This window comes from Dryas octopetala, chromosome 7 (genome assembly GCF_963921425.1).
Source record: "Dryas octopetala chromosome 7, drDryOcto1.1, whole genome shotgun sequence".
Lineage (NCBI taxonomy): Eukaryota > Viridiplantae > Streptophyta > Magnoliopsida > Rosales > Rosaceae > Dryas > Dryas octopetala.
This window is the reverse complement of record NC_141372.1, coordinates 3,157,275-3,182,858: the sequence shown is the minus strand read 5'-3', so window position 1 is coordinate 3,182,858 and position 25,584 is coordinate 3,157,275. Positions and strand designations below refer to the sequence as shown.

The following is a 25,584-nucleotide window of genomic DNA, read 5'->3' as shown; positions in this document are numbered from 1 at the left end:
CTCTCTCAAGTCACAATCTCTCCATGCGCAGTTAAGAGTCTCGATCTCTCATTCTCGGCAGCAGGAGGCAGAAGCCCATTAATCCCTCGTGCTGTATTTGGGTTATGAGTTTTGAGTTCTTGGATTTGGGTTGGAATTTTGGGGTTTTGTGAATTTGTGATTATGTGAATATTGTGAATACTGAGTATTATAAATTGTTGTGAATAATGAATAGTGGAAATTTTTGCTAGTATTATATTTGTGATTCTGTGAATATTGTGTATATTGTGCATTGTTGTGACTTGTGAGTATTGTGAATATGTGATGTGTTTTGGACATGGATAATTTTTGATAAAAAATCATGAGTCGAAAGGATTTTTCTTGGAATGAGACCTTGTGGAGAAAATAAAATATAAGATGCAAGTATTGTGATCAAGAATGCAATGGGGGTATTTCTAGGCTAAAATAGCACTTAGCTCACACTCACAATAGAATGAGACCTCACACTCACAATAGAATGAGACCTTGCAGCAAAGTCTCAGATGTTGTGAGGTTAGGGTGCTATTTTTTAGCTATATAATTTTTTTAATAATTTTTTTATAATTTTATTTTTTTATGCCTAAAAGGCTTACGCTATACGCGTCAAGGCTTACGTCTCGCCTTGCGAGACTGCAAACGCCTCGCGTGACGCTTTTGCGTCTGAAAACACTGGTTGTGACCCATCCTTAAATGAAATTCAAACTGTTTATACAAGTTGGATAAAAATCCGTAGCTTGCTTTGCTCCAAATCTCCAATTTGAAACTGACTAACCCTATTCACCGTTCAAACCTAGATTTCATTTCCCCAATGAAATTAACACTATCACAGTCACACAAATTTTAATGTTAATTTATCTCACAAAAGAATTTTTTTTTTCCTTACTTTTCACTTGGTGAATTTTCTTCGACTTTAATTTGATTATTCATCACCCAAAAATAGTATAATAAGAATAATAATATGAGAAAAGAAGAGAACAATATTTTAAGATTTATAGAATTTAAATCGTTGTAAGGAGGTGGGTGAGTAGGGAGGGGTGAGTACTGGGTAGAGTAGATTTTTTTTTATTATTTTTTTTAAAATAAGTCTTTAGAGGTCATTTTATAAAAAGATAAATTTGTCATTATTTTTTTATATTAAAATATGAGTTAGAAAATAAGATAGCGGTGAGAATATATGGATCCGGATCCAGTGAGTAGACACATGGCACTCTATATCACCCTTAATAAATTTTGTATCATTTTTGTACGCTAACTAAGCAATTTATAATGACTCCCTTAATTCAGTGAAATGAATTTGTTGACCTGTCCGCAGGGAATAGAATCGACGGTAATTACAACACGAGGTCCAGGGTGTGCAAGCAGAGACACTATAACACTGACCACGGAATTGAACAAATCTACATCCCATTAAAGGCAAGTGTGCATCACGCCCCAATCACAGCCAACTTTACGGGCCGTCTTTCAGCTTTCATGTACTAAAATGTGTTAAAGCGTCGTCAAAATTATAAAAAACGACAAGGACACTTTTCCTCACCGCAACGTGGAGTGCGTCACACTCCCACTTATAGGCGCGTGATCCCACCACGCATCCTGTGGCAGCAATAGTGAAAATTATTGATAAAGAAATCAAGGAGCTGCGATCGTCTGCTTTGAAACTTTGTGAGCTCATTACTACCAGTCAATCGAGCGCCGCCACGCAAAGCAGAGTGAGAGAGAAAAGTCCGATCTGAACACGTGGCGGAATGGCAGTTGGGGAGTAAACAGAGCTAAAACGAAAGAGGTTTTTTGAGGTTCTCTTTCATCATCTCCTCTCGTCGTTGCAATGAATAAGAGCTTTCAGTGAGAGAGAGAGAGAAACTGATACTCTCTAGAGAGAGAGAGAGTGAGAGAGAGAGAGAGAGAGAAACGATGGAGGATCGAGGAGAAGAGCAGGAAGAGGAGGTGTTAGGGTCGAGCTTGACGATGGAGAAAGTGGCAGCAGCCAAACAGTTCATAGAGAATCACTACAGAGCTCAGATGAAGAACATTCAAGAACGGAAAGAGAGGTATGTGCAACGTTAATTGCTTATGGTTTTGCTGCTTGTTATACACATGCTCTGTTTGATTGCTTGAATAAATGTAGGGTGGGGTAGTAATTTGAGCTGTGAATCATGAAACTCTTTCATGTTTGGGGATGCAACTTAGCATAGCATTGGCTTAAGATGCTACCATCTCATCAATTGCTTTCCATTTGCGCTGTTTTGTTGCTGGGAAAATGTAGAGAGAACAAAATGTGTATTATTATGTTTTGATTATTTAAATCATGTGCTTCTCCTATGTTTGTGCTGAGGAAATGTGGGGGTAAGTAAAGAAATCAGAGTTTCTGAGAGAATAGAAACAGGCAGTCATGCACAAAATGACACTCAAAGAGAGTAATTTCACTATTGGGCAAGAAACTGAGGTTTGTTAAATCTGATCCATCTGGGTTCTGATCTTGCTATTGCTATTTTTTTTTAATTTGGTTTCCTTGGGTTGTCTTTGTATGATTCAGGCTGTACATATAAAGACTATTACCGTCTAGTGTATATCTACTAGATTAGTTAGAGATCGTGGGCGAAAACATCCATATCCTGAAAAGCCACAAGAATATATCCAATCATCATTTCAACAAGTCTTGGTCCTCTTTGAGAGAGGCAAATCTAATAAGTACCCACTTACTAACAGGATTTCTTTTCGTTGCAGACGATGGGTGTTGGAAAGGAAATTAGCTTCCTCAGATGTGCCAAAGGAGGTACAAATCAACCTGATCAAGGATTTGGAGCGAAAGGAGACAGAATTCATGCGACTTAAAAGGCACAGGATATGTGTTGATGATTTTGAGCCTTTGACAATCATTGGTAGGGGGGCCTTTGGGGAGGTCAGTATCGAACATAATATCCATAAAATAATCTTAATCTTTTTATTGTTCATTGGATTCTCATGTAAGCTTAAAAATAACTTCCATTTAGAAAATGTGTTTGTCTTATTTGTTTCTTATATTGTCTACAATGCAATTGCTAATTTTCTTAATAAACTCTCAAACTGCAGGTCCGATTGTGTCGGGAGAAAAAATCTGGCAACATCTATGCCATGAAAAAGTTGAAGAAATCTGAAATGCTTAAGAGAGGACAGGTAAGATCATACATGTGACTTTTGTTAGAAAACCTACCACTGGAACTTGTTTTGACGTTTAATTCATTCAACTATTGCTGTTCATTAATTTTCGTTTTGCCTTATAGGTGGAACATGTTAGAGCTGAAAGAAACTTGCTGGCAGAAGTTGCTAGCCATTGCATAGTTAAACTTTACTACTCCTTTCAGGATACTGAGTACTTATATTTAATAATGGAATATTTACCTGGTGGTGACATGATGACTCTGCTGATGAGGGAAGACACCTTAACTGAAAGTGTGGCTAAATTTTACATTGCACAGAGTGTACTGGCCATAGAATCTATTCAGAGGCACAACTACGTACACAGGTTGAATACATCCATTACTCTTATGTTATCAGAATATTTGTTTAAGTGATATATTATCCGATGATCTGGGTCGATTTTTGTTATGCATCAGGTATTTAATCTTGTTTCACTAATTCATATTCTGTCTTTGCAGAGACATTAAACCAGACAACCTTCTTTTGGATAAAAATGGTCACATGAAACTCTCAGATTTTGGCCTCTGTAAGCCTCTTGATTGTACAACTTTACCTGCACTGCATGAAAATAGAACTATGGATGATGAAAATTTGACAGAACCAATGGATATCGATGGATGTTTTCCTGATGCGGATAATAGGAGTAGTTGGAAAAGCCCCCGTGAACAGCTGCAGCATTGGCAGATGAACAGGAGGAAGTTGGTATGCTAGTATCTTTACCGACTTGTTTTTGCAGTTCGTCTTCAGCCTCAGCCCTTAAAAATTTCTCCCTCACTCTATTGCCTTTTGTTTCTGAAAGGCATTTTCAACTGTGGGGACACCTGACTATATTGCACCTGAAGTGTTACTGAAGAAGGGATATGGGATGGAATGCGACTGGTCAGTTTATACGTCATTTTTCGTTATTTTATTACCTCTCATCTTCTCTCATATATTCTGTTTGTCATCTGCATTATGTCATTTAGGTGGTCATTGGGATGGAATGCGACTGGTTAGTTTATACTTCATTTTTCGTTATTTTATTACCTCTCATCTTCTCTCATATTTTCTGTTTGTCATGTGCATTATGTCATTTAGGTGGTCATTGGGAGCAATAATGTATGAAATGCTTGTCGGTTACCCTCCATTTTATTCAGATGACCCGATAAGTACCTGCAGAAAGGTAACATGCTTAATACTCTTCACATTAATCAAACTTTACTGAGTACAAAAGTTCTGCATTGAGTCATAGGTTTGAGCTAAGGCTGCTATGGTTTCATATATAAAGTTCTTCTCAATCGATTTGTCCATTTTTGTCAGATTGTTCATTGGAGACACCACTTAAAATTTCCAGAAGATGCAAGGTTGACACCTGAGGCTAAGGATCTTATTTGCAGGTTGCTGTGTGATGTTGAACATAGGCTAGGTACAGGTGGCACACATCAAATCAAAGTAAGGCTTTCATATTTAAATAACAATGTTATTAGGATCCTTTCATCACTCTGTTCTTTTCCTTATATTTGTATAAATTATGTTGTATCAGTCTCATCCTTGGTTCAAGGATATTGTGTGGGACAAACTCTATGAAATGGAGGCAGCATTCAAACCAGAAGTGAATGGGGAGCTTGATACGCAGAACTTTATGAAGTTTGACGAGGTATTGTGCAGGCTCAACCTTCTATTTTCTTACTTAATTGTTTCTTTATGTTCTGCACCAACATTATTGTCTCTTCTATCACTCTTCTACTATATTACTGCTGTAATTAACAGTTCCACTAAATTATATTTACACCTTTTAGCTCCTTTACTATTTCATTTATGTGAGTGATATCTAGAAGCTTCATTACTTCACTGCCAAATTTGATGCCTTTGTTGGTTTTCTTACTCCTCTTTTAAATTTGTGATTAGCTGGATCCTCCAACATCGGCAAGAACTGGATCAGGATCATCACGAAAGGTTTGCAACTATACATGCTGTCTACGTACTCATGTTATGTAATACATTTTTATAAGACGTGATATTTATTGCTTTGCATAATCAGTTGATATTGATATTATGGCTATCTATTGAAGAGACAACCCACTTCTCATCTACTGGGTTCCCTTTGTTAACAAGGCACCAGTAGGCATAAAAATTGCTATAGGGAAAAGAAAAGATCATACCATAATTTTTTTTTTCCAATTATGTTTGCCTATCCTTTAAAAAAAAAAAAAAATTTAATTGTGTTTCGGATGGGGTAATATCAAGTTAAAAATTATTGACATTAGACCGCCACTATGAAATCCATGTTAGTGCCATTTGATGCCAATATTTTCTGTTTTCATTTTCCGGAAGGGGGATTTTCTTGTAGAAAATCAATGTCAATTGGCTTTAGCTTAACTCTCATCTTTTTAGCATTTTTTAATATGCATTTTCGGGGAACTTATCATGCCCTTCTGTTATCATTAAAGCTCTGTCTATTTTCTAGAGGATCCATTCAAATCTACGATAGCCTTCTCATACAAACTCATACCACTTTTTTAATTCATTTGTAATTTTTTATGAATGTAATGATCTTTATTCCTTATCGCCTTATAATGTCATGCAGTTGCTATTGACTCCCAAAGATCTAAACTTTGTTGGCTATACATACAAGAACTTTGATGCTGTAAAAGGGCTTCGCCAATCCTTCGGTATGCAATTGTTACTCCAGTGATGACTGGTCATAATTTTTTATTTCTTTTCTTATGGTACGAGGGAGGAATTGTGTGAGTCAAACATTTTCAGTTACTTTTCTTGATTTGGTCAGTATCCATGTGCTTCTATGTGAGTGGATTTTCTAGCTGAGTGTGTGCCTCTTTTTGTCTATATACTTGAGTACTAAAGAAATGCACGATTGAATTTACATTTGACTTTGCATAGGGACGATGACATAGGTATCAGGTTATACTAGTTTTGAAAATGAATTAAAATTTCATTTGCATATAGATGTTGATGCTGAAAATGAATGTGCTGTCTGAAGTCGAAACCCCGAGACTTTAAACTTCAGTTTTGGGTAGACAAAAAGCTGGACTTGCTTATGTTTGGAACTTCATTGCAGACAAAATAGTCTGAACAATTGGATAGCAATATTGGTGGGATAATTAAATGGCAATGTCGGGCTACTCAGTGGGGTGTACTCTCCCCCTTGTCAAATCCCTTCCCTCCTGCAGGTTTAACTGAAACCTCTTTAGAGGGGGAGAGAGAGAGAGGTACACATGGTTAGAAATGCAAATGGTAACATGATAAATTCTTATAGTATATATAGTATATATATATATATATATGGTATCGATAATTTTGCCAATGTTTGTGGTGGTTATGATTATTGGAAAGAAAGACGACCTTTGCTTTCTTGGAACTGTTTTCAACGTTGTAGATTGGACAAAAAAGTATACCACCTAAATGTCCACCTAGTAAGTAATTTTATCTTCTTGTTTTACGGATAATATACTGTAGTCTAATGTTTTCTTCTCGCTAATATCTGCAGCCGATTCTAGAGTAGATTTTACTAATGAACGGGCAGCCAAGGAAACAGAGGTACAGATGCTTGCATCATCAGGTGATCCCATGTTACCATAACATTGAATCGTGGGAGTACAAAAGATGGCAAGCTTAGTGTGCAGATATTTTCACATGTGCTTAATTTGGCTTCATACTTAACAAATTCTGCATACATATTGGGAATTGGCTGCCGTGCAGCTTGCCATATTACCATCTAAGTGTACAGTAGCTATTGAAGAGCTTCATAAAGGCCCGGCAATGGGTACTTGAGCTTCAGTAAGCTTTTGTGAATTAGAATTTAGAATGTAGTCTGAGAATTCTGGAATTGGTGTCCTGGCTGCCCAGGTTGGCAGTGTTATTCATGCCTTCTCTAGCGGCAGTTTCTGGTCCAAGTATAATTCATGGCGAATTACCAAGAACCTCAGTACTCAGTAGCCATTTTAGATGTGTTGTGTAAGCTTTTACGGGATAAACTTGAAATTGGCTATGAAAGAAATAGTTGTAAAAATATATTTTCCTCAATTTATCACTCTTGCCTTGACTTATTCTGGCCAAAATGGAATATTACAAATTCTGAGGTGTCTATAATATGCATTCCTTTTGCTTTGAAGGAGGTTGTCACCCGGGGACGGTGGTTATAGACTTATAGGCTTCCCTTCGTTTGGGCGACGTCTTGTGCTTGAGTCGTGATGAAAATTGGAATATGCGGTTGAATTCTAATTCTAAGGGTATTTTTTTTTTCTAATCTTTTTTCAAATAAATTTTGAAAGAGGTATGCAATTGGGCCAGGCTAAGGCAGCCCGGTCGGCCCTCCATGAGAGTGAGCTGGGCCTGAACATTTCGATTCCTTAATGAGAGGAATATATTTGCACGATCTTTTAATTCCTTTTTTTATTTTTTTGCTAAGGGCACTCTAAGATAAGTTAAAGGTAGGAGATGGATTAGTTATAAGAAAAATTTATCCCTTCCAAATTTTCAATCCCCCAAAAATGGTGGGATGTAAACCCGTATTACTAATTCATCTTATTCTCTCAACTTGGACAAAATTTATTTGGCATAAATGTTCTTATTCACTAAAGTTACAAACTGCACGGTTTTTTAACCAAAAGAAGTCGTGCATTTTCAAGTTACAATGTTGTATGACATAGAGATTTAAGTGATTGAGAGATTTTAAAGTTTCTCTTCTTTTGGATGATTAGATGTGAACACAAATAGAAGAATTTTTTATTTTAGTTAACAAATAAAAGTATTTGGAGCCTCATTTTTCCTTATAGTCTACTTTTTTTTTGTTTTTTTATTTAATTTGAAGAAGAGGGGATACAAATTTGGGACCTATCCAATATTGTGAAGAGAAATATCATTAGACCACAATTTATTATTATTATTTTTTTGTGTAAAAATAGAGTTTTTGAGAGAAACAAAATTACAATTCATGTGTTAGAGAAATTAAAATATTCTCTCTTATTTTCTCAAAAACTAAAAAATTCTCTTATTTGCTTTCATATCTTCCCTTTTCTCCTAGCCAAAGGCCCCAATAAGTAAAATTATAAACTAAATGAAAGCTTACAAGTGTGGTTTTTGTGTTACCCCAACTTAGCTAGAAGCCTAGAACGAAAATTTTGGGCTCAGTAGTCGGAGTCAGTTGTCTGACCCAAAATGTGAGAGAGAGGACTGAATTTAGGTCAGTCCCAAAACCCAGAAGAGGACACCAAGTGGGCCGCATTTTAAATTTCAGTGGTTCACGTCATCCAGTGACGTTGTGTTATGACACCAGTCCCCCCCATCTTCACTTTCTGCTTCTTCTTTTTTTTTTGGTCAGACCTTTTTGCTTCTTTCAGGATGTTTTTAGAAAAAATAATGGACTAGTTGATACTTGATAGTATTATTTTTTTCCTCTATGTTTTCAAATATATTTTGAGGAAACATTTTTTATTTTTTGGGACCAGAAATTTAGGCTGAATGATAATTAAGGAAACTAGTGGATTAGTATTAGGAAAGTTGTGCTTTCTGAGAGAATGCAAAAAAGGAAAGAAAATTAGCACAAAAAATTAAACACAAAAGAATAATAAAACTCACCCAACCGTGCTTGTTAGTTTAACTATAATTTTTCATATTTCAGAAGGCAATGCCATTGTGACATTTGATTTTTTGTTTGTTTGAAAAATGTTGGTTTTTTCCTTATTTTATTTAATTAATAATTGCCAAGGTCAACCAGACAAAGCAAAATCTTATTAATGAAGCTAAATTTGTCAACCGACTCACAGCTAAACCCAACCTAATAATAATTATCAAGCTAAAAGTGGGTCAAATTTGAGACATTTATCAAACTTAACTAATAATTATGTATCCATGACAAAAATAACTAATAATTATGTATATGAATATCCTTTTTTTTTTTTTTTTTTTTCCATTTTAGGTGGGGAATGAAATGAACAATGAAGTGGACAAATTAAATTGATAGTTCAATGTTGGAATGAATATTTTGTATGGCCAACCTATTTCATACGCATCATCATTAGTTCTCATCTTTATCTAACCCAGCTTCTTTATGGCATTGGTATTGTATGAATAAACAAAATGGGCTTTTTGGTTGTCCCGTAATAAATTATCCACCTGCAGTTGTAGAAAGTAGAAACTACGAGTGAACTAAATAAAAAAATTAAGAACTTGCTATTAATAAGGAAAACACGAGGGTGGAGTTGGCTTCCTTAATAACTCTCCAGACATTGTTATAGTGAGAAATTTGACATGTTTTTCGGCTTTGGAGAGTGGGAGAGAATAAAAGAAAATCAACTGATCTAGATGTTACAATAAAGTGACATAATTGTTAAATATTATAAATATGTATATTAAATATTACAAACAATAAATAAAGTGTAGTCCAGAGTAATTAATTCTAAAAAATTTAGCAGCGTAGGATTACTTTTTGCTTGTCAAGTATATTCTATAGAAAGACTAATGGAGTTGATAATATATGCTCTAGCCAATGTTAGTCCTTTTTTGGACAGTACTAAAATTTCGATCGACTAAGTATTTTTTATTTCTTGTATTTTTTTGACGTATTTTGTGTGAACTATTCGTATAATTTTCGTTGCGAAACATTGTAAAAGCAAAACAAAGGCTTGTAAAAGCATGTAAGAAAAGGAGATTTTAATAAATAAAAAAGCCCCTTTTTAATGTTTGAAAAAAAGAAAAAATTCCCTTTTAAGTTTTAAGCAATGGATGATAATTTTGGATTAGAGAATGAAAGGGGAAGGAGCGTGGGATGAGTGGAGATGCTTTAATATGCTCTTCTAGATTTGACATGTGTCATCTTTTTCTTACTCTTCAAATACACTCTCCCGGTCTCATTTGTCTTTTTATATTTATTATTTTTACATTGTTTATTTTTTGTATTTCTTCTCCACTCCTTTTCTTGCGCTTCCGAGTCTCAACCCAACTCCAGTCTCCAGCTACATGTATAAAAAAAGAAGTCATCAGTCATCACAACATTTGAGCTGGGATTTTTAAATGGTAAGCAAAGCATCCCCATATCTTGTTTCTTGATTTGTTGATCTTTCCCATGGATTTCAGCTGTTAAAAGTAAAGTATTTGGACGTAGAAAATAAGAGAGTGAAGAAAAAGGGAGGGAAGGAAAGACTATACAGTTGACAAATTAGGTAGTGATTCTTCTTTTCCTTCCTTCTTTTACCTTCTGGCTTAATGATTGCCTTAATTATTTGTGTGAGAGAGAGAGAGAGAGTTCAATTACAAGAGGCTGAGATAGCTTGCCTCAGATCCAGGGAAGTCAAGTAATATGTTAAAAGAAAAAAAAAAAAAAAAAAAAGGTACTTTCTTTCAAAGTGTTTTCCTGTGATTCTTGGGGCTTTACCTTTCTTGGGTTTCTTTCTCATGACCCCTTTTTTCTCCATCTTTCTTGAGCTTAGATAAGGGGTTGGTTTCATATTTAATCTGATTTTTGTTTTCTTTTTTCTTGACCAGTTTTTTCATTTAGTGCATTTAAAGTTTCTGGTTGTTTCTTTCTCGCTGTAGTTGATAGAGGCAGATAGAGAAGAGTCCAGAGAAGAAGTTGACAAGGCCTCTAACATGTATTTCTTGTCTATTTTGGGGTTAAGTTTCCACAAATGGAAGTTTGGATCCATTGTTGTTGACCAGATCTGACTACCCATTTCCTTTTCATCACCTTTTAGCTCATCTATACATTCACATCTGCTGAATTTGCAATCTCTTTTGGCCTTTATTTGAGTGTCTTAGGCATGGGAAATGGTCTGTTAAAACGCACCATTCACATTCCAAAATCATTCTCAATAAGAGAAGGAAGTCATAAATTAATTGTGAAATGACAGGTTGTGTGATGTTAGAGGGGTTGAAGGGTAACTTTTTGTACTGTCCAGATAAGGATTTTGATGGAGGAGATGTCTCCGGCGGTTACGGTGCCATTTAGAGTAGGTAACTCGGTCTGTGATAACCCAACCATAGCTACCCACATGGATATCACAAGACTTAAGCTAATGACAGACACGGCTGGGTTGTTATCTGATTCTGTCACCAGGGGTTCCACTGAGACGGTTGCAGCTGGTGAAGAGGATTGTAATTGTAGTTATTCGGAGAATGAAGTTAGTGTTGTAGCAGTTTCAGTGCCAAGAGAGGACAAGGGAGGAGGAGCTCCTTTGTTGGATATGATATCTCAAGACAAAAGCAATTGGGTTAATGATGCTGACGCGATAGCTCAGGAAAGTGAGGAAGATGATTCCTTGGAGGGTGACCAGATTCTCGATAGCTCTTGTTCACTCTCAATAGCAAGTGAGTCAAGTAGCTTATGTTTAGAGGACTTCCTCGTTTATGAGGCTACTTCTGAAGTAGGGACACTTAGTTCTGTAGATGTTGAGAAGAGCATTTTCTGTGTTGATGTTGCTAAGACTACCGATTTCAGTGATTCAATTGTTGAGACAGAGATCAGAAGTGACCCTCTCGCTGTGGCGGTGAGCCTCGAGGAAGAAACTGGTGATGGGTCTGACCCTAAGCCATCTGCAGTTGTTGAATTACCTGCAGAAACAGGGGTCAAAGGAACAGTCAGCCGCAGTGTTTTTGAGGTAGAATATGTGCCACTTTGGGGGTTTACATCTGTGTGTGGAAGAAGACCAGAGATGGAAGATGCAGTTGCAACTGTACCTCAATTTTTCAAAATTCCGATTCAATTGCTGATTGGTGATCGGGAACTTGATGGCATGAGCAAGTGTTTAAATCAGACTGTTCATTTCTTTGGAGTCTATGATGGTCATGGAGGGTCTCAGGTATCATTTCCTATTTTTTATACATTCCTTGTGCGATGAATTCCTACTGCATATCATCATGCATATAATGTCTTTCTGCCAGTAACTGTGTTTCACGTTGGGCTGCACTTTGTTCAGGTTGCAAACTATTGTCGTGACCGTGTCCATTTGGCTTTGGCTGAAGAAATAGAGTTCGTTAACGAAGGCCTAAGTCATGGAAGTATCAATGATAATTGCCAAGAGCAATGGAGAAAGGCATTTACTAATTGTTTTCTTAAGGTTGATGCTGAAGTTGGAGGGGAGGCTAGTCCTGAGCCCGTCGCCCCAGAAACTGTTGGTTCCACTGCTGTTGTTGCCCTTATTTGTTCGTCTCATATAATAGTAGCAAACTGTGGAGATTCAAGAGCAGTTCTGTGTCGTGGGAAAGAACCCATGGCATTGTCAGTGGATCATAAAGTAAGAGATTCCCTAACTTAAGTCTTGTATCTTATAGTCATGACTGATTATGGAAGCTGATTTGCATTTGTTGTATTTTTTTTGTAAATAACTAATTACGGCAACCACTTTTAGCCAAATCGAGAAGATGAATATGCAAGGATTGAGGCAGCTGGAGGCAAGGTTATACAATGGAATGGGCATCGTGTTTTCGGTGTTCTTGCTATGTCAAGGTCTATTGGTAAGTGCTCAACTGCATGCTTTTTCTTCTATCTCAACTGCATGCTTTTTAAATGGTATTTACTTTAACCTCACCAAGGTAGTCTTCCAACTAGTTGCCCCTTTGTATTTGTAATTACTAAAGTAACAAGAAGACAGGAATTTACATTCATTTTGAGTAGAAGACTTATTTGAAATTCAACTTCATATAGTATATGTGTGCTGGTCCAGATTAGTATGCTATCATGAGAACAGTTATAATAAAGACCACTTGAAATTCAAGCAATGGTTGCTTTTTCATGAAGGATCTTTGTAGTACATAACAGAATACTATATCTACAGTAAAACTGTAACTAAACTTTGTTCAAACAATCATATATGTTCATGTAGATTTGAAGTTAGGTTCAAAATTTGATGTTTTTTCTACACACAAACACATTTTCTGACCAAGGTACATAGAAATAATACATCCTAATCAAACTTTAGTAGTCCAACAGTTAATGAAGTTAAATGTCAACCTTGGCTTTGGGTTACAGGCGATAGATATTTAAAACCGTGGATCATTCCAGAGCCAGAAGTGATGTTCATTCCTCGAACAAAAGATGATGAGTGCCTCATTTTAGCCAGTGATGGTTTATGGGATGTTATGACAAATGAAGAAGCGTGTGACCTTGCTCGGAGACGAATACTTCTCTGGCACAAAAAGAATGGTGTTCCACTTCCGTTGGAAAGAGGTGAAGGAATTGATCCCGCTGCGCAGGCAGCTGCGGAGTTCCTTTCAAACCGTGCTCTTCAAAAGGGAAGCAAAGACAACATCACTGTAATTGTGGTGGATCTAAAAGCTCAAAGGAAGTTTAAAAGCAAAACATGATGGTGTTCGTTCATCCCTCCTTCTGGGTGTTTGATCTGTAGCTGTACGATATAAAAATTTCTCATGATCTGACATATTGTTGACCCATTTGTTTTTCACCTGGGCTTCAATGCTTAATGAGAACAGCAGTCTCTGTACGTATCATAGAACATCTGCCCAATCTAGAATCTTTGTTTTCAAGTGTTTGTAATACACTCTGCCCAGTTCTGGCTGTGTAAATCTTAGCTGCTTGTAGTAGGAAATAGGAGACGGTGGCAGTGTGATGCTTTTAACATTGTGGACAAATTGTATTCATTATGCCTCCGAGTTAAACAGCTCAGTGAGGTATTTACTTATTATTATTTCAAATCGCAATGCTGATAAAAGTAGCAAATTTGGATATGAGCTTCCCACTTGCAAATTTGTTAATGGCTTAAATTTTTGCTGTCTTATAGTTCATAAAATATATAGAGGGAGAGAGAGAGAGAGAGAGAGAGAGAGAGAGATCTCAGGTATTGGGTTCGCCGGTAAGGAGAGGAAGGGGCATGGCTGGGTGGGGTTCTTGCTTTTTTGCATTTTTTATTTTCTGATTCTTTTAGTTTTTTATTTTATTTAAGGATAAAATAGAAATTTTTGGAAAAAAAGTTGAATAAGGTACAGTTAGCAAATGGGGTGCATATGAACAGAATTACTCAGCAAAAATAGTAATGAACAAAAAAAATAAGGAAAATGTGGCCTTTTATCAAATCATATGGATGAGGAAAATAACACTAGTGGAAGTTTATCAAATCTCATAGTAAAGGAAACTCGGTACATTTATTACTATTCTTTTGGTGTACTCAAGTTGCATAACTCGTGCAATTCACTCCCAGAGATTTCTTCCTTTTATGGCAGAAGAAGCCAAACATGGAACCTAGTATTTCCTGTACGCCAACTCGTTCACAACGTCTGCAAGATTTTTCTCATTCTGAACACTCTGAACCCACTTGGCGTTAATCTGAACCCGCTCAACGCTCTGCTTCAAGGTTCTAGTTATTGCGGGGTTGGGGTGGGCTTTGAAGAACTCCTCGACTTCCCTAACCTTCTCAAGTGAAGCCAACTGCAGAGGAAGATAACCAGAGAAGGAAAAATTGAAAGCATTAGGAAAACCATGGCTTAACTAACTAATTTCAGATCTTCCACCAAAAAAAAAAACTAATTTCAGATCCAAATTACACAAAATTTAAACCTTACAGACAAGAACAAAATTTCAAGAGAGAGAAAGGGAACAAACCGGGGAGACAGTTGCGCTGACGAAGCGAGTAATTAGAAACCCAGAACCCCAGGTCTTTGAGATGTACACCCAGTTATCCTGTATTTCAATCATCCAAAAGGAAAAATGAATCAATTTTCAAACAGAGGACAATTATGATGAATAAATTACCCAAATCCCTGTCCATGAATGTATGTACATTTCATGATATGCTCTTTAAAAACTAGTTCTTGAGAATTACCTTCAGCCAATTCCAAGCTGTTTCCCGCCCTTTGCTACTAACAGCAAGTCCAAACACAGCATCCTGACTGCGGACCTAGATAGATGAGTATTAAAGTCAGTATCATCAAAGCTTTGAGGTACTCCAATTTATAACTTATATGTAATACTTTCAACCTCCACTAAGAGATCAACAAACTATAAAGTCTGAAATACCTCAGGAGACAATATAAAGTTGAGAACTTCCAGTGTTATGCTGGGATCCGGGCAAGATGCCAATGAACCTACAGGCAAAGAGAATTATATTACTGCCACAATCTAATAGACTCAGATGTTCCCCATCATTTTACATATTAAGCAGTATTACCTAAAATGCGGGTTTTCTCCTGGCTTAGGTCAGTCTCTCTGTAAACTCTAAGAAGAGATTCAAAGCCCGACCTGTTCGACTTGCTTACTCTTTGCATTACAGCCACATATGCTGCCTGCAACAATAGTCCGTAATGAACATCAACAGGGAGAACTTGAAAGGTTGAATATGGGGGTTTAGTTATGCTTTACATCAAAACAACCTTTCTTATGTCAGGAGGAAGGAGTGGCGTATTTCTGTCATCTAAGAAGGCTTGAAAACGCCTACTTGCTTCATCTATTGTCAGGTCATGGCCAAACACAGCAAGGGCAGTCAAAATTTCTCCTCTCAACATTGCATCTAAATGGCTCTCACCAGGTTTAGGCTGCCAACCTAGCCTCCTGTACATCAATTCAAACATAAATAAAGAGAAAGAAAGAAGCAAAGCTTGTGGATAGTTTGGGAGCGGCAAACATTTTCTCTTTCCCTAACTTCTTTGTCATCAAACAAGCTTTACCTAGCTAGATACTTAAGAATTTCATGGAGCAATGCCAAAGGAGATCAGTAATTAATGTTTTGGTAGCTTCAGAATTAAATTTAATGTGTTTCTCGCAATAAATTTGAGATACAACTGACTTGTATCACTAAGGTTAAAAGAGCAATGGACAGAGCAATTTCAATTGCCACAAAATCTTGATCACATAATGCTGTAGGTCAGTCAGCAGTTCAATAAAGAACAAACTTACTCTGCGGAGTATTGGAAAAGGCCAATAAAGAATTGGTTAATGAGATCTAGTAGCTCAGGTACAGCATCAGCTGCAATTACTGCCACCTTATAACTTATCTGTGAAAAGTGAGGACGAGAATCAGACGAAGGCCATAAATACAGTAACAAAACACAATGCGAAGGTGATCCTTACAGTAATCAAATTTGACAGCACTGTATACTCAAGTTCCTCTCTGTAAGCACCCAACAAAGTAAGCAATGAGGAAAGAGACTGCTGGCGAGCCATAGAAAGGGCAAATGAATCATCCAAAATGCCTGTTAAAGGAAAAACTTGATGAAAACTACCATTTCCAATATCAAAGAGATAATCGAGTGTGTGTAGAAAAAGATCATTACCAAATCTGTCAGTTGCAGACAAGGATTTTTTCTCTATAGCATTTCTAAGTGTAGCTGCAAGTTTCTCATCATATTTCACCCTGTAGAAACCAGTCTGGTCCACATTGATTTTTATCCAACTGCCTAATGCATTGTTTTTATTACTTATGCTTCCACATTCACTCTCTGCTATTGAACAACCCAGAAATTCCTTTATGTCAAGGGTTTCAGACTTCGTTTGCATTAGAAAACTCTTGCGTACATCATATGAGCCACAGCATAATGTTATCGGCACAATCCATTGCCCATCGCCTTGGGAACCACTCGAGTAGAATTGTGTCTGCCATTTATTGATTTATTTATTAGATCTTTGTTCGTTTACAAGCACCACAGAATAAAACTTAAACAAGCAATTTAACAGCTTATATATGCATTAGAGCTTTGACGTGTTCTTTCAGAATTTCATTTGATAATCAAACAAGTTTTTGAAGAAGACAGACACAAGGAAACCTGATCAAACTCCAATTTCTGATCTTTGACTTTGACAGAAAGAACCGGGTAACCTTTTTGCTGTGTCCATGAATTCATTAGCTTGTTCACAGGTTCACCGGATCCTTCCTCAAGGGCAGCCCACAAATCTTCTGTCTTTGCATTTGAGGAGGCGTGTTTTTTTATATATGAAGCAAGTGACCTCTGGATGCATGAAAAAAATAACATGTAATTAGCTCTGTAACTTTTATGAGAAATGGAATCAATGAGGAATAAGAACCTAACTTCAAAAATTCAAGAAAGAATATGACACATTACATCAAACACACTTACCATACTAGCAATGGTGCCTAATTTCTCCAAATAATCATCATTTAGACAAAATTAGCTATGTTATACCTCCACCATATCACGTTTGGAAAACACCTATTTGCAAAAACCATATATATCCTCAACAAGTAGGACTGTCAACCAAGCCTGGCTGAGCCAGGTCTTGGCTGTCCAAGGGCAGACAATCCCCTCAATAAAAGCGAGACAACTAACCATCAGACTATAGGGAATAGCGTTTTTATAACAAAAGCAATGAAGGTATATAGTGATAAAGATATTACAAAAATAGTTACCCTAATTCTTTGACCTTATAAATTATGGCATGCACAAATAAGACCATAGCTGTTATGTGGTCAGGGACATACTAAAGGTAGATAACAGGCCAGCTCTAGCCCAAGCTCAAATTCATGCTAAAAGACCATGAAAAAGCTCGGCTTAATTAGGCCAACAACTTTCTGACGAAGATCTCTCTACCCTCTTATAATCGTGCATGCATGCCTTGATTTTTTTGAAGTTTCCATGGTATAAATGTAAAAATCTCAGAAAATAAGATAGTTGCTTCATACTTGAGAGAGTTTCTAACATACTCAAGGACCAACCTGAAAGCGTTCAGCGCCAAGATAACTGTGTAGCATCCGAATAATAGAAGCACCTTTTGTATAACTTATCGCATCAAAAATTTCATCAACCTCAGCAGCATGATTTACCTCCACCTGGAAAAAAATGAAAAGATTAAAACATACTATACCAAAAACAAATATCTACTAATAGCCTTCAATAAATAAGGCCCTCCAAAATATAGTGGTGAGCATTTAAAGCCTGTCATGCTGGCGACATTCAATTGATGCCCAGAAAACAAAAATTTTGTAAAAAAGAATTAAAATGAAACCAATGAAAGACTTAGTCCATGCAAATGTACCTCGACAGGGTGAGATTCTTCAAGCGCATCCAGCCTAAGACCCCCAGTACATTCATCAAGAAACTGAGTCCATATTTTCCACTCTGGGAACAAGCTATCAGTAGCTAGATAGCTCACCTAATGACATTAAAATACTTACAATAAGTCCACAAGCATGCAAAGTAACAAGTACAACAAATGAACTGAAGTGATATACCCATGTTGCGAAACCCTCGTTCAGCCATAAATGTGTCCACCATTCCATCGTTACAAGATTGCCAAACCACTGGTGTGCCAATTCATGTGCCACAACAGTTGCAACCTTTTACCAAAACCAAACGAAATGATTAAACATATATTCAGGTGCAAAAACAATAGCTCCACATTATATTAACCAAGCAATATTTTAGAAGCTAGAGCGACATTCAGGATGTGCAAGTTACCCTTTGCTTGTTGGAAGCTGCAGAATGCTGATCATCAAAGAGCAAAGCTGTTTCACGGTATGTAACTAAACCATAATTCTCCATGGCCCCAGCAGAAAAATCAGGGATTGCAACCATATCCAATTTGGGCAAAGAGTATGGCACAGCAAAGTATCTGTAGAACTTGTCATCATTGATTTCATATTGAATGCCAAATAATGCAACATAAGCACTAAAGAAATAAAAACTTGAGTAACTACTACTTAAAATCCAGAGCATGCATTAAGGGTAATTTCAAGCTTGAATATGAAGGCTATAACCCATGATCATTAATTTTTTGTGATTTTCTGATGTATAAACATACTCTTTGTACAATTCAAGTGTCTTGACAGCAACGTCCAAAGCAAATTTCCCTTGGTTTGCCTTACCAACTTGACAATATACCCGCACTTTGACCCCTGAAATGAGATGAATTGTGATACCGTCAAGAAAGGGTTATACTAACATACACATGAAACAATGGATATTGTGGATGAATTTACCATCAGATGTATGATCTTCAACATAATCAAACAATCCAATAACAACAGCCACCAGATATGTAGACATAATTGGTGACTCTTGATATGAAACTGTCTTCAGTTGTCCATTCAGTTTTTCTTCTACAATTGGCATGTTGGAAAGAGCTATTAATTCAGATGGCACTTCCTCCAATGTAATCTTGAATGTAGCCTGTAAATCAAAGTGCCAGCAAGAGTAAATGAGGTCAAGTCATTCACTCTAGAAGTGCAACAATTTAATCAAAACTGGAAGATTGATTTCCCGTCTATACTACCATCATATCTTTTCTTTTTTCTGGACTAAAAAATGCATTTGGAAATATGTAACGGATCTAGATTTGATTTAAACAAAATAACACAATACTATTATAAATCAAGATCTTAAGTCAACTGTGTGTGTGTGTATGTGAGAGAGAGAGAGAGAGAGAGAGAGAGAGAGAGAGAAAACCTTGCAAGCAGGTTCATCCCAACATGGAAAACACCGCCTGGCATCAACTGGTTCAAACTGTGTAACTGCCATATTTTTCTTCTCACCATTATGCTCATATGTACTGTACAGTAAATCAAAGTTTAAATATATCTATACCATTGAAATATAATAAGAGTGGAAGCATGAGAGAAGACAGACTTTATAACATATCCTACATTCAACAAATACCTTCTATAGAACCCCTTCATGTTGTCATTCAAAATTCCTTCAAACCCAATCGCTAAAACTCCCAGTCCAGTTGGAAGTGTCTCTCCAAACTCCAAAACCAAAAGCCCATCTTTTTCAAATATCTCAACTTTTGAAGGCTTGAAAACCTGCTCAAACATTTTTATACTGATTAAGTTAAGATAAAAGCTACCTTTAGTGACCGCAAAATCAGATAAATAAAGTAGGCGTTTGAAATGAAGGTGTGATATTCCAATGGTCTTTCCTTTTTCTACAATTTCTGAGAAGCAAACAAGGCTCTAAGGTTGACAATGTTAAAAGAATTTAAGTCCATTCACTTGCTGAGAAATCATGAACAGAGCACTTGAAATAAAAAAAATAAAAAAAACTAATCAAGGATTGATATCATTGATTTATTCACTTGAGCAGCCAAACAAGGCACTAAGGTTGACAATGTTATAAGAACTACAGTCCATTCACTTGCTGAGAAGTCATGAACAGAGCACTTCATATAAACAAAGCAATTTAAAAACTAATCAAGGATTGATTAATTCACTTTATATTTACTAATCTACTGTCAACTACTAAAGCAACCTAAACGATGAAATTTTGTAACGCATCCTTAACTCTCCTTTCTTTCTCTTTTTCTACAATTTCTCGCCAGCCAAACACAAATTCCGAACCAAGAAAAAACGTAAACAGAAACAAATGAAATGAGTGAATCAGTTGTACCTTGGAAGAGTCTCGGTGAGTGAAAGACAAGGAACCGGCATCGAAGGAGAGTTCGGCGGCGTTGAGGACGATGAATCGGGTATCGGCGACGATATCGAGGTCGATGGCGACGGAACCGCCGAATTTGCAAGCGGTGAGGTCCGGTTTGAGCCTCAGGTCGTAGCGTTTCGGGACGGCGAATTTCGGAAGCCGAGGTTGGCCTTTGAACTGCTCCATTGTTTGTGAGGAGTGAGGAGAGTTTAGATTTGAAGGTGTGTGAGAAATGGACTGATCGAGACTCAGATTATCACCAATGCCTATTTAACGTCTAACGTACCCCTCCTTGGCTCCTTTAGTCCTTTATTTTTTTTTTTCGACCAAAAAAAAAGAATATGAGTTTGATATGACCTCTTATTCGAATAATCGAATGTGAATAATTAAGCATGTTTAGAGTTAACCTCGTATACAAATCCCTCTATCTTCTCCCTCTTTTTCTGTTTTTTTTTTTTTTTTTTCATCTTGACAACGTAAAATCTCTTTTTCATAAAGTCAAAAGGAAATGTTCTAATAACTAGTTGCTTCTTCCTTTCTTTTTAACATAAATTTCCAACTAAATAATGTGAAAATATTTCATTAATTTGTATTTTTGTCACAAATTTTGAATCTCTAATATAGTATTATTATTCTTTATCAGTTTCCTTTTTTTTTCTTTTTCTAATGAAATATGAAACAACATGTTATAACTTATAAGTGAATAATGTTTAGTGTCAAATATGAACAATTTTACTACCGTCAAAAACGAATAATTACTTTTATCAACTTCTTGTACACGAATAATTACTTTAATCAACGTTTTGTACTTATTTATGTGGTTGCTTAGGAATAGAAGTTATATTCCACATCTTTCTTTTAAACATAAGAATTATATTTCACATCTTTGGTTTATTATGCTTGACTTCAAATGCTCGTCTTTTGTTTTTTATGCTTGACTTCAAATGCTCATTCATTTAAACATGTCAATCATTATTATATTTGTTTGTTACAAAACTAAGAGAGTCCTAAGTCTAACACATGCAAAAGTCTTGTTCACTCCGAATTAAAAAATGCCATAGGCCTCGTAAGTCTAATGGGCCGGGCCAATCTTCCAATTTCCAACACCATTAATATATTTGCATCAAATCCTATTGATTATCTGGGTGGGATGCCGATGCGTGTGGTGAGGATAAGCATCTGCTGCCATGATTTATCTTATCATTGTTCACATGCATTCTGCAAGCTCGTTTAGTGGTGCACTTCTGTCAATGTATTTGTTATGATTACTTGGTCAAGTGTTGATTAACTCAACTAATTAGTATGCACTGTTTCTTTAATGCATTGAAGGTATTGGTTTGTTGTTTATGTTTTTATAGTAACAAATGATTTGACATTGACTCTAGCTACTTCGTCCTATTAAGACAAGGCCACCAAATTTTTATTCGCTTAACTAATTGTACTAGGTTTTAACCATAAACATTCAAGAGATCAAATGTTTAAGATTGTTTCACATCAAAATATTTTAAATGAAAAGACTATCAGCTGCATAGTTCTACTCTCTAGTTTTTTAAAGCCTAAACGGCAACGTTTAAAACCAATCACAACTTATTTTCTTGCTTTCAACATCTTTAATGCTCCTTCTCCATTTTCTTAGAATCTTTTAAAAGTTAAGAGTAGAGAATAATTTTTCTGGTACGAATAACATCATCTCATAATCTTTTGTTTTGTTTAGCGATTTAAAACACCTATCATTCGCATAATCAGACCTCTCACAATGTTTGATCATGCAAAGCCCAACAGTATTGGTTTTTGATCATGCAAGGCCCAACTGCATTGTCCACACTCTGCCGTTGGCCCGTTTCTGTTGAAACGGCCCAAACCAAGCAGAGGATATAATCAGCCCAACACGTTTCATCCGAGATTGAAAAACTCGGACTTGCCAGTTTTGATGGGTTTGTGACATGGGGATCACGAAGAACACGAAGAAAAGCCCCTCTTCTTCTTCAACATCACCTTGTGCCAATCTCAGAGCTGCTTACCACCATTGCTTCAACAGGTCATTCCTCACTTTCTTTCTCGCTTTATTATCATCTCCATGGGTAAAGGGTCTTCTTTTATTCCCTTAAACCCCCTCTTAAACCCTAATCTCACTCTCTCGAATCTTACAACACACAGAGACACAATCACATACGTTTCAATCCAATTTTTCATTTTTGTGGTATTGTTATTATGTTCAGGTGGTATTCAGAGAAGTTCGTAAAGGGTCAATGGGACAAAGAGGATTGCGTTTCAGAGTGGCAGAAGTACAAAGCGTGCCTCTCTGTGCGTTTTCTACATATCCTTCTCCTCCTAAATTTTTATTGGAATCATCGTTCTGAAATCTGAATAGTTTCTAAATTCATTTTCTGGGTTTTTTTGTTTTCGTATCGGCAGGAACATTTGGAAGATAAACAGCTGAGTCGCTTCTTGGAGGCTGAAGGGCCTGTGAATTCCACCATTGAAGTTGGTGCAACCAAAACTGATGGCGGTCCTACTGGTCTTTCTCAGTAGCATTTGTTTCACACGTCTCATAATGAATTAGAGAAATAGAAAATAGAGAGATTAGGATTGTTCAAGATAGGTATTCAACCTTTATTTATTTTGTAATAGAATTTGCTGTATTCAACCAGCAAATCGTTTAACATGACTAGACTGTATGTTTTCTGAGCTATTAATCAACATCATGATAAGTTGAAGAGTGCATTACACGGGTTTCTGCTTTTACAATCTCAACAGTAACATTATTGCACAACAAAGATACACTTATTTTCCATTGGCATTGGCTCGTACTTAGATGGAGCTTTGATTACTTCATTTCTTTCTGAATAGGAAAAGAGCAACCATCCACTCTTCTCCATTGTTATACCCAAAGAGTTCTGCAACAGAAATGAAGAATGTTCTCCAATATACGGTCCACTTCACAGCTGATTCCTTTCCATAAGTTGACTCCATTATCGGTTTTATGGAAGCCAAATTCTGGTCCATTCTTTTCAGCCACTCTTCACTGCAAGACAAAAGGGTTTTCACTTTTCAGCTTTGTTTTAGTATCTGAGGCATCCCAATGCAACTTTGGAAAAAGAGGTTCAGAGGAATTTTCAGTATTTTTGGCAGGAGGAGTTCAGCACAATTGCTATTGCACCATTGTTAACCTTAAAGAGACTAGAGAGTTCATCCTTACCTTGTTTTTGCATAGTGCTTCCCATTGACAAGCCAGTGATTGACAATGGAAACATCATCCTGCACAAAAATCATTACCAAGAAGCCATTAACAAGTGAGTTGGATGAACTCTGAATCACCTCCATGCTTAGTATACTACAAGATCATCAAGCCTTGTTGCAGTCAGATTATTAACAAGGGAATGATTACATTTTATACTCACGAGTTTGACAGTGGGAAAGTAAAGGGATCACCTGGAAGTAAAGTAGTAGATTTGCTGAAGGCATTGTACCTCCAGTGAAGAAGTACCTAGTAATCCAGTCATCATCATTTTTGTCCTACAACAGAGAAAGGCAGGAAAGCACTATGAGTCCAGTCCAAGACTCCAAGTAGCCAAATAATGATGTGCCATCAAGCAAAATGAAATCTTCATTAGGTTCACCTCAAAGTGGTAAGCAAATGCTTTATGGCAGAAGTGATGAACAAACAGAAGGCCATCCGGTTTCATCCACCCGGATATCTTCTTCAGAAGATCCTTGTAGTTCTTCATATGCTGTCATAGGACGATCCCAATTCTCCAACCAAATCAAGAACAAACATGATATTTATCACATAGCAGGAAGAAAGTTTTACCTCAAACATTTCAATGGAAAATATTCGGTCATAGGATGCCTCCATTTCAAATGTGCTAATATCTGCAACAATGATCTCTACATTCTGCAGCTGAAGATTCCTAGTAAATAGGTAACAAAATGACATGGGTCAATCCAGCAGCACATAGTCTGGCAACTAATAAGGAATACAAGCCAATCTGGTTGGCATTCTAATTCTTACCTAGACTGCTCTTCTATAAAGCCTTTTTGTGTTGTTGAATTGCAGATCCCTGTAACCTTGCAGTTCTTATATTTCTGTGCAATGTATAAAGAGAGCGACCCCCAGCCACATCCAACATCAAGAACAGTGTGACCATCTTGTATCTGTGACCTATCACAGTACAGCTCCAACATTGCTTTCTCAGCATCCTCTAAGGTGCTTGATTCATCAGTGAAGTAACAACAACTGCATTAGTTCATACCAAAAGGAGATCAGCTCCCAAAAATAATGGAACAAACAATTAAAAGCAAATGCAACCCAAAAATTAATACCTGTATTTGAGATTGTTTCCAAGCACCATCTTGAAGAAAGATGTTGGTACTTCATAATGTTGAGCTTTTGGGTCATCAGTCTTTATGGCTATGGGCATCTCTTTTAGAGCTGTAGGGGTAGGAGAGACAAACACAATGATTCACATTTATGCAATAAAAATGTAAAAACAAAAAATTCCAAACAATAATTGATGTATAAATTGGACACTATAGAGGAGGGTTACAGACTTACATTGTACGAATTGGAGGAGGTCAGAGAGTTGGAGCTCAGAGGAGGGCTTGTAACCGGAGCGAAGGCGACCCGCTAAGAGCAAGCGGGTCAGCCTCCTTATAACGGCATCCGGTAGCAGATTGCGCTCCAGTGAAGCCAGCATAAAACGCACCGTAGCATCATACGGTACTTGTATTAGACCATTCATTCCTACTTTCTTGCTCTTCTTGCTGCCTTGCTTTTTCTGGAACTGGTTAGTGGATTAGATTAGCTACTCAGCCTACTCTGGCACTCTTGTCTTGCAGTGTCATTGACCAATGACAGACTCTGGGCCTGGGCTTGGGCCATTTTTACATGATTTTGACCTTTTTGGACTTGGGTCTTTGGTGGACCGGGCTTACTAGAAAGTCCAACTCATATATAATAGACTTTTTTATATTTTACCCACTTGAACTTTGGGTTTAATCTCACTTTACCACCTAAAAAATATTGTATCAATTTACCAACTGAATTAAAAATTTGTTGCAATATACCACCTCTGGCTA

General features: G+C 36.8%; 5 protein-coding genes across 9 annotated transcripts; 3 read left to right on the top strand and 2 right to left on the bottom strand.

Moving 5' to 3' along the window:
- The first annotated feature begins 1,839 nt into the window (after positions 1-1,839).
- Positions 1,840-7,234, top strand: LOC147278523 (AGC (cAMP-dependent, cGMP-dependent and protein kinase C) kinase family protein). The gene is made up of 12 exons (XM_086249506.1): positions 1,840-2,063; positions 2,740-2,914; positions 3,085-3,168; positions 3,276-3,517; positions 3,651-3,894; positions 3,992-4,071; positions 4,270-4,354; positions 4,492-4,623; positions 4,715-4,828; positions 5,080-5,127; positions 5,759-5,843; positions 6,680-7,234. Exons 1-12 carry the CDS (start codon positions 1,927-1,929, stop codon positions 6,769-6,771), a joined length of 1,518 nt encoding a protein of 505 aa, XP_086105632.1. The 5' UTR covers positions 1,840-1,926; the 3' UTR covers positions 6,772-7,234.
- Positions 7,235-9,958: 2,724 nt separating this feature from the next.
- On the top strand, positions 9,959-13,872 carry LOC147278522 (protein phosphatase 2C 50-like). 5 transcript variants are annotated; one of them, XM_086249569.1, is made up of 6 exons: positions 10,127-10,206; positions 10,295-10,352; positions 11,088-11,987; positions 12,105-12,422; positions 12,537-12,642; positions 13,157-13,872. In XM_086249569.1, the coding sequence occupies exons 3-6, from the start codon at positions 11,100-11,102 to the stop codon at positions 13,489-13,491; spliced, it is 1,647 nt and encodes a 548-aa protein (XP_086105695.1). In that variant the 5' UTR covers positions 10,127-10,206; positions 10,295-10,352; positions 11,088-11,099; the 3' UTR covers positions 13,492-13,872. The 5 variants fall into 5 exon arrangements, with proteins under 5 accessions (XP_086105699.1, XP_086105696.1, XP_086105695.1 ...); XM_086249573.1 differs by lacking the exon at positions 10,295-10,352 and having other exon boundaries at positions 9,959-10,137; positions 11,246-11,987; XM_086249570.1 differs by lacking the exon at positions 10,295-10,352 and having other exon boundaries at positions 10,079-10,206; positions 11,040-11,987.
- A 319-nt stretch (positions 13,873-14,191) lies between these two features.
- Positions 14,192-20,760, bottom strand: APM1 (aminopeptidase M1). Its single transcript, XM_086250697.1, has 19 exons — positions 20,476-20,760; positions 19,747-19,892; positions 19,537-19,639; positions 19,071-19,260; positions 18,893-18,986; positions 18,550-18,703; positions 18,324-18,428; positions 18,128-18,244; positions 17,808-17,921; positions 16,900-17,082; positions 16,411-16,729; positions 16,208-16,329; positions 16,034-16,131; positions 15,511-15,688; positions 15,309-15,423; positions 15,158-15,225; positions 14,964-15,038; positions 14,744-14,821; positions 14,192-14,569 (listed from the first exon to the last, which is right to left on the bottom strand). The coding sequence occupies exons 1-19, from the start codon at positions 20,689-20,691 to the stop codon at positions 14,384-14,386; spliced, it is 2,661 nt and encodes an 886-aa protein (XP_086106823.1). The 5' UTR covers positions 20,692-20,760; the 3' UTR covers positions 14,192-14,383.
- A 1,651-nt stretch (positions 20,761-22,411) lies between these two features.
- On the top strand, positions 22,412-23,229 carry LOC147278520 (protein phosphatase). Its single transcript, XM_086249575.1, has 3 exons — positions 22,412-22,543; positions 22,725-22,809; positions 22,921-23,229. Exons 1-3 carry the CDS (start codon positions 22,449-22,451, stop codon positions 23,035-23,037), a joined length of 297 nt encoding a protein of 98 aa, XP_086105701.1. The 5' UTR covers positions 22,412-22,448; the 3' UTR covers positions 23,038-23,229.
- LOC147278519 (S-adenosyl-L-methionine-dependent methyltransferases superfamily protein) lies at positions 23,095-25,306 on the bottom strand. The gene is made up of 8 exons (XM_086249574.1): positions 25,061-25,306; positions 24,829-24,937; positions 24,518-24,742; positions 24,317-24,416; positions 24,126-24,236; positions 23,938-24,021; positions 23,705-23,763; positions 23,095-23,530 (listed from the first exon to the last, which is right to left on the bottom strand). Exons 1-8 carry the CDS (start codon positions 25,245-25,247, stop codon positions 23,338-23,340), a joined length of 1,068 nt encoding a protein of 355 aa, XP_086105700.1. The 5' UTR covers positions 25,248-25,306; the 3' UTR covers positions 23,095-23,337.
- Between the last annotated feature and the right edge of the window lie 278 nt (positions 25,307-25,584).

What these genes read in the sequence shown, in the direction of transcription:
- LOC147278523 (XM_086249506.1), top strand. Translation starts at nt 1,927, where the DNA reads ATGGAGGATCGAGGAGAAGAGCAGGAAGAGGAGGTGTTAGGGTCGAGC. An exon ending in GTAGGGGGGCCTTTGGGGAG is followed by an intron (nt 2,915 to 3,084) that starts GTCAGTATCGAA and finishes CTCAAACTGCAG; the next exon opens with GTCCGATTGTGTCGGGAGAA. An exon ending in GTGGCACACATCAAATCAAA is followed by an intron (nt 4,624 to 4,714) that starts GTAAGGCTTTCA and finishes ATGTTGTATCAG; the next exon opens with TCTCATCCTTGGTTCAAGGA.
- LOC147278522 (XM_086249573.1), top strand. Translation starts at nt 9,959, where the DNA reads ATGAGTGGAGATGCTTTAATATGCTCTTCTAGATTTGACATGTGTCAT. An exon ending in CGAGTCTCAACCCAACTCCA is followed by an intron (nt 10,138 to 11,245) that starts GTCTCCAGCTAC and finishes TTCTGTCACCAG; the next exon opens with GGGTTCCACTGAGACGGTTG. An exon ending in TGCTATGTCAAGGTCTATTG is followed by an intron (nt 12,643 to 13,156) that starts GTAAGTGCTCAA and finishes TTTGGGTTACAG; the next exon opens with GCGATAGATATTTAAAACCG.
- APM1 (XM_086250697.1), bottom strand. Translation starts at nt 20,691, where the DNA reads ATGGAGCAGTTCAAAGGCCAACCTCGGCTTCCGAAATTCGCCGTCCCG. An exon ending in ATGAAGGGGTTCTATAGAAG is followed by an intron (nt 19,640 to 19,746) that starts GTATTTGTTGAA and finishes TTTACTGTACAG; the next exon opens with TACATATGAGCATAATGGTG. An exon ending in TGCTGTCAAATTTGATTACT is followed by an intron (nt 16,132 to 16,207) that starts GTAAGGATCACC and finishes CACTTTTCACAG; the next exon opens with ATAAGTTATAAGGTGGCAGT.
- LOC147278520 (XM_086249575.1), top strand. Translation starts at nt 22,449, where the DNA reads ATGGGGATCACGAAGAACACGAAGAAAAGCCCCTCTTCTTCTTCAACA. An exon ending in TACCACCATTGCTTCAACAG is followed by an intron (nt 22,544 to 22,724) that starts GTCATTCCTCAC and finishes TATTATGTTCAG; the next exon opens with GTGGTATTCAGAGAAGTTCG. An exon ending in AGTACAAAGCGTGCCTCTCT is followed by an intron (nt 22,810 to 22,920) that starts GTGCGTTTTCTA and finishes TCGTATCGGCAG; the next exon opens with GAACATTTGGAAGATAAACA.
- LOC147278519 (XM_086249574.1), bottom strand. Translation starts at nt 25,247, where the DNA reads ATGAATGGTCTAATACAAGTACCGTATGATGCTACGGTGCGTTTTATG. An exon ending in ATCTACTACTTTACTTCCAG is followed by an intron (nt 23,764 to 23,937) that starts GTGATCCCTTTA and finishes ATTTTTGTGCAG; the next exon opens with GATGATGTTTCCATTGTCAA. An exon ending in AAGCACTATGCAAAAACAAG is followed by an intron (nt 23,531 to 23,704) that starts GTAAGGATGAAC and finishes TTTGTCTTGCAG; the next exon opens with TGAAGAGTGGCTGAAAAGAA.